Genomic DNA, 13,059 nt, shown 5'->3' on the forward strand with positions numbered 1-13,059 from the left:
GTGATGGCCATATTAGTGACGCCAATCATCTAGATTTTACAGATGGGGAATCAGAGACATACACAAGTTATGTAACTTGGTCTAAGTTTATACAGCAAATGAGTGATACAGATGAGAAAAAACCCATTTTATAGGCTTCCACAACTTATCTCTAGCTATTAAACAATCTGCATCTATTCTTGACTTGAAAGGCTTAAAATGAATTAAACTAATTTCCATATAAACTGCCTACAGTTATTTCTTTCTCTTATCCTTAGGGACTGTGAGTAGGAAGTTTATATTACCTCTGAATTTACAACTATTATGACCTCCACTGTGTCCAGCGCTAGCACCCACAATTCAAGGAGGATGCTGATATACTGAAGAGGGTTCACAGAAGAGCCAGAGAATCAGCGATGGATTGGAAAGCATGCCTTATACTCAGAAAGTGAAGGAGCATAATCTGTTTTGCTTATTTACTTAACAGCAACTTGATCACAGTCTCATAATACCTGCATGCAGCAGGGCTGATGACCTCACCAGCCAACAGATAGGAGGCCTGCTCTATGCCCTGAAAGGGGCAGAGCCAGGTAAGTCAGCCCTCAGCATTGCCCAGACCGCAACGTGCCCCCACCCATAGTGCTGCCCGGAATGTGCCGCATAGTGCTCTGACAGTGATCTAAAGGGCAAGGGGCTCCAGCCACTACCACTGCCGGGAGCTCTGGGCCCTTTTGTATTGCCAGGCTCTGGGGCAACTGCCCATTTGTCTCCCTCCCCGCATTCACTGGGCCTACCTATCTGGAGTACAAATATTTTATAAAGGGGCTTTTTTGTTTAGCTAATCAAGGTACAACAAGACCCCAACAGCTAGAAGTTGAATCTACAAAATTTCAGATTGATAAAAAGTGTAGATTTTTAACAGTGACGGTAATTAACCATGGCAACAATTTGTTGTGGTGGTTTCTCCATCACAGGCGATCATTAAATCAAGACTGGATTTTTTTTAAAAAAAATAAATTCTTCTAGTTCAAACAAGACTTTATTCAGGCAAGTTCTATAAACTGTGTTAGGTAGGAAGTCGAAACAGGTTCTCTAAAGTCTCCTCTCTATCTCTTTGAATACTCTTGTGTCAATAGTCCTCAGAGCAGTGACCATACTTACAGAATGCTTGAAAACACACAGATGATGCTAGTACAAATAAATAAAAATTAGTATTATCTTTATTTGTAATGAATCTTTTTTTAAAAAAAAACAGCAAAAACTCTAGGTTTTTAGTACCTGCTATACACACAATCAACACAGAACCTTTGCTTTTTCCTCTGTAATTGTTTCAATTAATCAATTATGTAATTATCACACTTTACATCTTCAAAGTGGTGTGCATATATTATTAATGACTAAATCTTTGTATCAAACTTATGGAACAAGTAAGTGTTGACCCTATTTTACAGGCTAGCAGATTTACACAGGAAGCTAATGTAATCAGTTTTAGAGCCAGGGATTAGAATTCAAGAGCAGATCAGATACAAGTAGGTAAAAAATGTAAATGCTTCAACAGAAGAGATGGAGAGAAATTGACCCCAGGCTAGCAGATAGTCAGGGAACTTGGGCATGCACCTGGAACCGGTGGGACCTGTCTTCAACTCCCTGATCTAGAGCATGAATTCAAAACTTGGTCTCCCACATCCAGTTAAGTGCCTCAACTACTGGGCTAAATTTATAAAGCCATCATGCTCCCCTAGTTTGAACATATTTTCTGGCTGAATCTGCAAATTCATATCAAATTCATGAACAGTTTGAAGTCAAACTTGTTATTCAAAGATGTGCCCAATTTTACTTGAGTTCTTTACTTTCCATCTAATGTTATTCTACTAGACTATGCCTCATTTCTTCTAAGTAACAGAATGGTGCATAGAAGATGTGTTTCAGTAGGCTTGTTTTATTTTTGTAGGTCCTAAATGAAAATATTGACCAAAACCATCCCCATTAATCTTTGAATCCAAATGAAATCATACGTGTTAGGTTTGCACAGCACTGCTTTTCACAGGTCCTTGGCACTGACACTTCATTTATAACTTTGTCTCTTACAATTTTTTATCTACACTATTAATTACCATGGATCGGAGTTTCTTATGCTTTTAGATTTAATATTTTATAAACCCTTGTGCAAATGGAAAATTGGCAAATTAAACTAAGTTATTGTTGCATGTCAAGGATGTTGAATATCGGTCACCCTGTATAAGTCTAAAATTTTTAGACTTACTTAAAGAATTAGATCAAAACTGCTAAGTCCGGGCAGTCTGTAACCCCTCTCCTACCTCTTCCTTCTATGGAAATTAACACAAAACTTCATCTTTTGGGGTGTGCTTATATCAAGAGAAAAGTAATATTGTGCATATCTATGAAGACCTCACTTGTGCTGATAGTTTAATTTGAATGCAAAAACTCCAAAAATAAAAGCATAAACCCTGTACTGCTTGAGTCCCCTATGTTTTATATAGGCTGTAATAGACAACCTCGTATGTGGAGCAACTCACACTCTCTTAGCATGAGTTACACTCATTGTATAATTTTCAAATGTTCATTATTGGTGAATACCAAAACAGATTTCTTCCAACAAGGAAAAACACATATTCTATATTGAAAACTACTTTCTACACCATATGTACTAAGTCCTGTGAACGGTACAAATGCACTGAAACATCAAAAGACCTGCCAAAAATTTACCCTGCATTGGAATATCTTAAAAAATGAAATACTTGTATTTTTAATAAAGATTTTGGATTTTTTTTTCCAATCAGGTGGGAGAAATTTTTATAATTTGTATAATGTCCTAGTCAAAGAAAAATAGAGATTTAAATCTAAGGTCCATCATAAAGTTACTGTGCTACTGCAATGCTTGTTTCCTATTTCTCTTATATCATATACAATAAAACATTAAAGAAAACTAGAATAGAAAAAGAAAAATTTCCCTTGACATATCACAGAAAAGCCACGAAAAGTATGTTTTATATTTGTTATGAAACACCTGCCACTGAGATGAAATGGTAGACTATTTTGCTCTTTTTCTTTCACGAGTGACTGCAAGGAAGATTTTTTATTTTATTGCATTCTCTGGCAGTTCATCCTGTGCAGTCTTTCACCTCTCCAATACTGGTTACCTTTTCTTTGTAAATCTCTTCTAAATCAATTGTCACCACTATATTCCCAACATAACGTTTGGTCCACAAACATTTCGACCTTCTAATCTTTTTTATGACTTTAACGTACAATCTGATCCTTTTAGTACCTTCTCCCAACTCCAAAACTTTCAGTCCCAACTTCTTCTTTTTTAGTGATCCCTATGTAGCAAAAGTTTACCACTGAATACTGACTTAATGCAGCTTTGAATCTTTACTATGCTGAAGAAAAATTCTGCTTTTAACCACCTGAACTGAAATGAAACAAGAACAGAAACAGTTTCCTTGCCATGCCAAATCCAGTTTCTAAATATTCCCTTATTTTTTTTAGTAGTTTACATTTAACACAGTACTCTGCTGTACTTGCAGAATAGGACATGTATACTTTGCAAGCAGAGTGGAAAACATACTTTCAAGTAAAAAAAAAAAAAGCGCTACCTTTTTTCAACAGCTTAACAACCAAAATAGGGGACTTGGGTAAGACTGAGGCAAAAGAAGAGCTGGCTTCTTTCTTATCAGGCCTACAATCCCATTGCTATCCTTTGAGTGCTGGATCAAAGTTTTCTCTGTTACCTTGTGACTTCCTGGGTGTGACACAGCAGTCTGAAACACAACAAACTGTGCCACTCAAGGGCACTCGGTACTTCTTTAGGGAGATTTAACATGTCAAGAATGTAGGTTGGTATTGCCAGGCAATGCTGTGTCTGTAGATAGAGTTTTCTATTACCCTCTCGCTCTACCTGGACAGTTAGAAGTAGCATCTGCATGATCTGGAGAAAATGGTTTTAAAACTTGAATGTAGGAGCTGGGACATAACCCTCTGTTTGAAATTTCTCCAGTAGTGGTTGCATATGTTGAGTTACAGCATCATCAGGCTCATTAATGAAATGTTGAAAGGATTCAATGTCTTCAGACTCAAATGCCTTTTCAGTTAGCCAACATCTCCCAGACAAATGCTGAAGCTACAGGAGTACCTCCCTACTTCCCAAACGATTCAACAAACGAATGAAGTTTCAGAACACTCAAGGCCTCAAATATTAGATTTGAGCTATGAAGACCAAGGTGAATGACTTGCCACCAAATATCTGATCACCAGTACAAGCTGCATACACCTCAGAATCAATAAGAATGACTAATAATGTGATTCATCTGGTTGAAAAGCACCTTGACAAATCACAATGGTACCAAGTTCATTTGGGGAAGTTCATGTCACTTACTGGTCTACAGTACAGAGCTGCTGATCTCTGGTCTAAACAATATGGAGTTGTAAGGAAATGTCAGCAACAGCTAGACATTTCAAAATTCTGGCATAGATGGTGGCCATATCAGCTGTTTGCACAACCACAAATGCATAGACAACTGCAGTGTAGGAGCTGTTCTTTGCTACAAGCTTGTGGGTTAAATCAACCCAAAATGGAATCACCTGAGTATGAACAACATCATCATCATTTGGCATTGGTAGAACATCATGAGGTAGTAGTATTAAAACACATCAAGAACAAACTCAGATAGCATTCATTTGGCGGGGACAAAAGTTTGTTTTCTCAGTACTGTTGCATGGTGAGTTGGGTCTTGACATATTTTAGGGTTTTCAAATGCTGTACGCTATATAAAAGATACTGGTTGCAGACTTTCGTCTCAGTCCTACCGCAGTCCTCTATTTTGGTTATAAAGCTGTTAAAAAAAAAAAGAAAGTAAATGTTTTCCACTCTACTTGCAGAGTGTACATGTCCTATTCTGCAAGTAGGAAGAGTAGGTGACTTTCCAGTTTCTATGATATTTCTTGTGATGGTGAACTATCTGTAGACTGTTCTTGAATTACCATTCTAGACACTAAGGCTGCATCTATACTAGCAAGTTCTTTTGAAGGATTTTTCAAAAGAAGGGGGCTCTTTTGAAAGATCCTGAAGAGTATCTACACACAAAGAGCATTCTTTAGAAAGTAAAATAGCAAGAATGTGGTGCTCCTTTCAAAATCACTCTTCCTTTCCCATTTCAGAAAGAGTGCCCCCTTTCAAAAGCTTCTTTCAAACAAAAATTTTTATATACTCTCCACAGGCTCTTTTTTCCCCCAGAAGAGCAGACCTTGTGGGGCCTGATTTTTCTATCCCTCACGTGTTCTTTTGAAATAGCGGGGGCTATGTGGACGCTCTCTTTCGAAAGAACAGATCACTCTTTTGATCTGCTTGTGTGTGTGCATGGACACACTCCTTCGAAAGAAGTTCTTTTGGAAGAGATCTTCCAGAAGGGATTCTTTCTAAAGATCTCTGCAGGGTAGATGTAGCCTAAATGGAAAGTGTTCCTTCCATCACTCGTCTCTGTACTGATGTCTATATTATCACCTTCTTTATGGATGAGATTTCCACCAGCACTGCTTCCGTTCATCAACACTGATGGAAAAAAATCCATGAAGGTGCAGCCTGTCAATCAAATTGCAAGACACAGACTCACGATGTAGCTCTGTGGCAAAGCTTATGTGCAGTGGGGTCATAATTTTGAAACAGTTAAATACTGTGTTCCATAATGTAAATGTCCTTTGAATGATGATATTCATTTCTAGCTCAATTTTATGCCTCCTCTTCTATCAATCCAAGGACAAACTCCTGCTCCAAGTGGGGCACAAAATCATGTGGCTTTGGATAACACCAAACCTTTCCTTTTGGTTACTTCAGAATGGAGGATTGAAGTGAAAATACATAAAATAGCTTGTTCATTTGAAAGCTACTCATTGGGCTCATTCATCTGAAGAACACTGACAAAGCATTTGGGTGAATTTAAGTTTCCGTATCAGATTGCTAGCAACTGGATAGCATCAGTTAATGTGACTGAACTGCACAAAACAAAGGTAAAGTTACTTTGTCCATGCTGTTCACAGAATGAAATTGTATAACGCAGCATCTTCCTAATTTTTCCTGTAATTTGCTGTTGGAATAGCTTGCAATTTCTACATCCAAAAGAAGTAGCACTTTATACCTTCATAGCAGCTTGAACAGGAGATGAGTCCTATTATACATAAGACCATTGTCTAGCTCTTTAAGCAGCTGATAAAATGCAATATCATGAAGTGAATGTATTGTTGAAATGTAACTAGATTTTTTGCTTCAAGTTTTGCTGAAGTTAGAAAGGCATATTGAGTGATAAACTGCATTCTCAGTAATCAAGTCTTCCTTTGATATTGTGCACTTATGTCATTATATCTCCTTTTAAGTGCTCCCTCTCTTTGACTGGTTACTCTTTCAAATGCTTCTACTCTACGAAGTTTGTGTTTTTCTGAAGCAAACAGAGCAATGTGACCAATTTTTGGAGGATGTACTTACTCTGGTGGCTACACAAGCAAGTGACCCTCATGCCCCCGATGAGATTCAGAGACTGTCTTCTTTCATGGGTTCAATACAACTTTGATGTGTGCTAAATTCCATTTGTGTATTGCTGAAAGAAATCTCAGTGATGCGTTGGTGGTACATAATGTAAACTAGGAAACTCATCCAGTAACTGCCAATATATCTCTTCTAGCTTCTATTGCCAGTTTCACAGAAACCAGTCCATCACTGGTCACTATTAACAGTTTTGCATTCTTTTGATTTTCTTAACATATAACATCCTATTCCAAGTTTATGGAGAGTCATTTCTCTTTGATATATGTTTGTAATTTTGTATACTCCAGGTCTTCATAAGCTATACTGCTCTGTATAGCTAAAATCCCTGAAATACTTAAAATAGTTAATTTCTATTTTTTTCAAGACCCGTACTGCATATGCAATTGCAAATTAAAATCTTCTGCCCTGACAACTCTACTGCTATTGGTACATAACATTCAATGTGAGACCCATCTGTTTAGTACGTTTAATTTGAAAATACAGAAAACTATTTTAACCACTGGTAAGATAATTTCACAATTAAGAACATGTGATGTGAAATGATTTCATGTTCGTATATTGCAAAATGTTGATATCTGCCATATTTGTCACATGCTAGACAACTTTATTTCTGGAAAAAACACCCCAGAACCTTGTACAGGCAAAACAAGTAAAAATATTTAACACACCGTCATTTGGTAGCTTTGACCAATAAATACTATGTTAAAGTGTTGAAATTAATTTCCACAGTAAAATTTGTAGTCAGTGTTACAGTGTTTCTGAAAGTGTGCAAAAAATGACACCTATCCCACAAACATATAAAATCACTTGACAACTCTCCATTTACTAAACTAGTAAATTAGTACTGTACTAATATTTTCTTGATTTCTGTACAGTTATAATAAATCTATATTATTTGTGAAGCACTACATTAAGTAAAAAAAAAAAATCCCAATTTTTAGTGAGATGAATGGAACAAGGAAGCTAGAGAATAAAAAAAAAGTGAAAAAAATTTTGATGGAATATTTATTGTAAGAAAGGATTTTTACTTTACAAACTTTTAGCAACATACCGATCTAAAGTGGATTCTGTTCTCCTTTAAAGCCTATAGTCTATAGTCTCATCAGGAAAATGACATTGGATGACTTCCCCCAGGGACAATCTTATCTCACAGGAAAGGATCAGACAAATACTTTAATTCAAGAGCAGGCAAGGATGACTAATATACTGCCTAATTCGCAGAGTTAGATTTACAATATAATAAAAGACAAAAATCAATACAGTCTCTCTATAATTACAGTGGTTAACTTTTTGATTATAAGCAATGAACAAGGAGTCTGTGTATCTATCTATATGTTATTTTCTCAGAACATTATAAGAAATATCAAGCAAGAGAATTAAAAAAGGCCCAAATATATGTCCATATGAAAAGACAGTCTAACTTCAACCAGAAAACCATTCACTTCAGCATAAAATTAAGTATCCTCAAATGTCTTACTATATGGTGCAGGCTATGTCACTTTAAAAATATTTCAGTTATGTTGTGTTACTCCTTATCAGAAGAAACCTATGTCTAAAACTATACAGCAATAAATGACCTTTCCATTCCAGGATAAAATCTCTAAATTAAATAATCCTTAACTGATATGAAAATATTATTTAACCTTTGTTTTACCAAGACTCCTTCCAATGTTGTGCTTCCAACATTTCTTTGGACCCTACCAAATTCACTGACATGCAAAACATGTCAAGGACTGTGAAATCTAGATTTCTGGCTGCTTCTACACTCTCACCCTCCTGTCGGAGGTGGCATGGTAATAAGGCAATTCAAAGCAGGCTAATTAGGTGCTAACGTGCATATCCAGCACCTCATTAGCATAACATCAGACATGCAAATTTCAAAGTGCAGATTTTGAATTGCAGACTGACAGTGTAGATAGGGGCAGCTTCGAAATAAGCGCCCCACTTCGATATTCCCTTACTCCGATCTAGTTTTGTTGAAGGAAGGGAATGTTGATGTGGGGTGCTTATTTCAAAGCTGCTCCCATGTATACTGTCAATCTGCAATTTGAAGTCTGCACTTAGAAATTCACATGGCCGCCATTATGCTAATGAGGCACTGAATATGCATATTAGCGCCTCATTAGCTTGCTTCAAATTGCTTCATTACCATGCCACCTCCGATGGGAGAGAGAGAGAGTGTAGAAGCAGCCTGAGTGCTTTTTAACCTGTACTGTACAGATCTGCATGGGGTAGATCAGCATTTCTCAAATTGGAGGTCTTGACCAAAAAAGGTTTTGTTTTGTTTTGTTTTTCTGGGGGGGGCAGTGTCACAGTATTGCCATCCTTACTTCTGAGCTGAGAAACTGGAAAGCAGTTGTAGTAATGTTGGGTGGGTGCCCAGCTATCAAGGCAGTACCCTGCCAGCTTCAGTGCAGAAGGATGGCAGTAATATACTCATGTCACCCTTCATGCTGTACTGCTGCTTTCAGTGCTGGTTGGACAGAGAGTGGTGGAGGTCGACTAATGGTCCATATTTACAGGCAACAGTGCAGAAGGAAAGGGTGGCAACACCATATCATGCCATCCTTCTGTGCAGCTGCTCACAGCAGCTCTGTCTTCAGAGTTGAATTACTGGCCCGCAGCCACCCCTCTCTAGCTGTTCAGATCTGAAGGAAATGCTGCTACCAGCAGCTGTGCAGCAATAAGGGTAGTAATACTGCAACCACCATACAATGAACTTGTGATTTCCACACAATTCCCTTTTGTGTCAGAAATCCGACAATCACTACAATGTGAAATTTCAAATTTAAATATCTGAAATAATGAAATTTTCCACTTCTAAAATCCTCTGACTGTGAAATGGACCAAAGTAGATCTTGAATTTCATAGGGCCCTACTAATTAGAAACCATTTACTGGCAGATGGATTAAGTACAGCTGAGAGTCTGGCCCTAGACTGCATGATGTACTTTAGAAAACTTTTTAATTATACTGAAATTTAGAGAGAATAGCACCGTAGTAATTAACTTGCTATCCTCTTCCTCTGACTGGATTCACAAATAAAATACTCTCTCCATAATGCATGAAAAAACAGTAGATTTCTGACATGTTGTACTGTCAATAATTGAAGAGTAAACCATTTATTTTTAGAAGTCAGGTGATAAAGCAAAACAGACAAAGAAGAAATACACATGCTTAAGATCATCAAGCATTTTCAAAAACTGATTTTTTGCATAACAGATACAGCACTTTTATCCAAATGATCTGTTACCCAAACAAATACTGTGTCCAGTAAATTCTACTAGAGAGCTAATATATTCCCTTTCACTGGCAAAATTTGCTTTTGGTGGTTCAGTTGCAGAAGTGCAGACACTGGATTTCTTCTTGTCACTTACTGAAAGTGATAGGATGAAGACCAGTTATCACTGAGCATTTTACTGCTATCTAGGACTCCCTTTTGTGCTTCTCCACACCTGTTAAATTCCTTCCCACCTGAAAGTAATATGTTAACTTATCCTACCTCCCTATATAACCGTAGTGGGGCTCTTGTAAACATTTGTGCTTGGAAAGCCTAGTTGGTTGTGAGTGTGCATTGTCTCAAATGAGCCAAAGAAAAACAAATTAAAAGGTAAATGGTATATAATGTCTTTCTGATCAATGAACTACCATCATGGGGCCTGGGTACCTGTTGCCAAAAAGGAAGCACTTTGCATAGAATTTCATTGCAAACAGGTCTTCAAATCACTTTACAAGCATTGCAGTCTTAAACTGGTATCATAAAATGACACAGTAATTCTGCTATGTATCAGGAGTATAATATTTTGTGGATTGTGGCACTCTTATCTTTTTAAAATGAGTATGTTCTAATTAACTTAAAAATCTACCGAAGTTTAGAATTAAAAACTTGAAATTAAAAACAACTGAATAGGATTATTGTAATTAGGGATACCACAGTCTTAATGAAATGTGGATTTAGGTGGATTAATATGCAAAGAGTTGACCTAAAACACTAATTGGCTCTCCTTAAAATTAGCATATAATTTAAGGAAATTAAGAACAACCTGAGGAAACTGCCACCCATATACCAAAAACAGGAAAGCCAAGTGTTTATGTAGGATATTGGCTTCCTACCAAAAAGAGAACTACGAATTAACAAGTCATTACAAGTACAAACTATCACTTCTGTTCTGTAGGACAGAAAATGTTTGACCATTCTAAACGGATTCTGTGCTTACACTTTCTTCTTTCACAAGAAAGACTAAATGTGTGGAAAATCTTGATAATGTTCCTGTTTGAAACAAAGGAAAAAATGGGAAGAAACACAAGGGATTTTCTCCCTCTCTCTTCCCCTCACCCACCACTTCTTGGCAGTATTTCTTTACAGAGTCTTTAAAAAAAATGGTCTGTAATATGCAGTTTGTCCTAAAGGTTTCTGACCTATCAGGTTGGGAGCAGAGTTTTTCAAGCATACTGTAAGTGATGACAATGAACGAATCAAATGCAGTGGTAAAGATTTAAGGTTCACTGGTGTATTCAATTATATGTATCAAAAACTTACCATCTTCTTCCTTTTGTCCTGTTCTGTAGGAGGTTCCTCATCTTCTGTTACTTTGTGCTCCTCAAAATGAGACATCAACATGCAGCTGAGAACAGAGATAGAGATATTGTAAATTCACACTGACAATTAAAATACTCAAAAAAGTCAGTGCAGTGAGTATTCAATAAAATGGAAAAAAAAGTCTAAAATGTTATTTAAAAATCAGCATTATTTTTAACAGCAGTGCCATCAGCAGGCTATCAACTGATAGCAAAAATGTCCCATATCACTCGAGGTTTATAGGTACCTATCTTGTTGTCAAGGGGTCTTTGCACTGTTAGGGGCAATAGCATCCTTTTGAAATTGCTCCCTGCATTGAAAACTTGTTTTCAACTAGAATACATTAAGCCAGTTTTTGAAACATGTATTCCCACATAATTTATAAAACCGAGTCCCTCTTCAGTTGTATGTTTGCTAACATTAAATACACTGAATAGGATTGAAGTGATGGCTCAAATACTTTAAGTTTCTGAATATAGTCAGGTTTTGAAACACAGGTTGAACCTTTTTAGTCTGGCACCCTCTCATCCAACAACATCCATAATCCGGCACGATTTTAGTTTGCAAGATGACCGTTTCTCATGGGTGTGACCAAACTTCCCAGGGTCCCATAAAGTTTGTTTACAGCCACAAGTCCTGGCTCTCAGTCTTCTGTGCTGTTATTTAGCTGTAATTTACCCCTGAATGTCTTCTAAAAGCCCAGTATTCAGTGGAAGTATTGATAATGCTGCTGGACACTATTGACCTCCTGTGGTCTGGCAAATTCTCTCATTCAACACTAGTCAGGTCCTGAGGGTGCCAAATTGGAAAGGTTCAACCTGCAAAATTTTAAAATGTTCGGAGACTTATGACTTTGGTCTGCATTGTAAGGACTATGTATAAGTCAAAGCTGCAAAGTAAGGCTACTGTTGAATACCGCTAGCTCATGGAGCTGTCTTCACTTTTGTTCTCTGTGGTGTTTTAACTTATTTATTCTTGCATTAAGGTTTTTCAAGGTTCAGTTTAGTAACAGTGCTATATAATCCCAGAATTTTACACATCACAAATGATTGCTGATTTTTAAAATGTCTCTCAGAGGTTTGTTTGATTACTGTAAAAAATGATTTGGGTTTTTAATAAAAGTGAATTGGTAAAAAAGAAATTTATTTTAAAAAAAGTGATGAATATTCCTTAATTTGATGGAAATCAATAGAGAGGAAAGGTACACATATGACAATGTGAGGCTGCAAATTTCTGATCCAAAATTATAACAAGCCAATAAATAATGCAATAAGTTGTCTGCAGTGAATATGCTGCAGTCCAAGTGTACCTAAATGAGTGAATGAAGGTATTAGTTCCTTTTGCTTCAAGGCTGTTCTCTCTTAAGACATATTTATACTTGATAAATGTATCACAAGAATCCCATCAGTACTGACACCAATTAGTTCACAGATCCTTTCTCACCACTTTGCAAGGCAGCTGCACACTACAAAGGTAGATTGGGGGCCTGCCCACTAGTCCTCATCAGCAAAGTGAAAGAGAAAAGAGGGTTTGAACAGCAACCACTGAACTGCAGGGCCCCCCTTGGTTCATATTTAAGATAAACCATAGGGTCTGCACCAATGCAGTATAAATGCAGGATGCCAATGAAAGTTCCAAGATGCATTATAAGTGAAGCCAAAGATTTCTGAATATTATTTCACTGGGGCTAGTAAACAAACAGGCTGTGGGAGGGAGAAGCAAAAATCAAAACTACCCATAACAAAACATTATTACTACCTGCCCCTATACCTGTTTCTGCAGTATTTAAATAAGCCTGGAGAAATCAATTACAGATTCCTAACCTGTAACAAACTACGAATCATAAATCAGACAAATCCACACAGCTCTTTGCAACAGCTTATGGTATGGAGCTAGTAACGTTATGGACCATCTGGGAATTGATATAATCAGACTTTCAGAAATTA

General features: G+C 37.0%; 1 protein-coding gene across 4 annotated transcripts in view; it reads right to left on the bottom strand.

Annotated features, from left to right (window-relative positions):
* IPO11 (importin 11) overlaps positions 1 to 13,059 on the bottom strand; it is a 220,166-nt gene that overhangs the window by 1,937 nt on the left and 205,170 nt on the right. For all 4 annotated transcript variants that reach the window (XM_074995524.1, XM_074995526.1, XM_074995525.1 and 1 more), the window contains exon 29: positions 11,075 to 11,159. In XM_074995524.1, the coding sequence (XP_074851625.1) occupies positions 11,075 to 11,159 (85 nt within the window). The remainder of the gene's footprint in view (positions 1 to 11,074; positions 11,160 to 13,059) is intronic.

This window comes from Carettochelys insculpta, chromosome 5 (assembly GCF_033958435.1).
Source record: "Carettochelys insculpta isolate YL-2023 chromosome 5, ASM3395843v1, whole genome shotgun sequence".
NCBI lineage: Eukaryota > Metazoa > Chordata > Testudines > Carettochelyidae > Carettochelys > Carettochelys insculpta.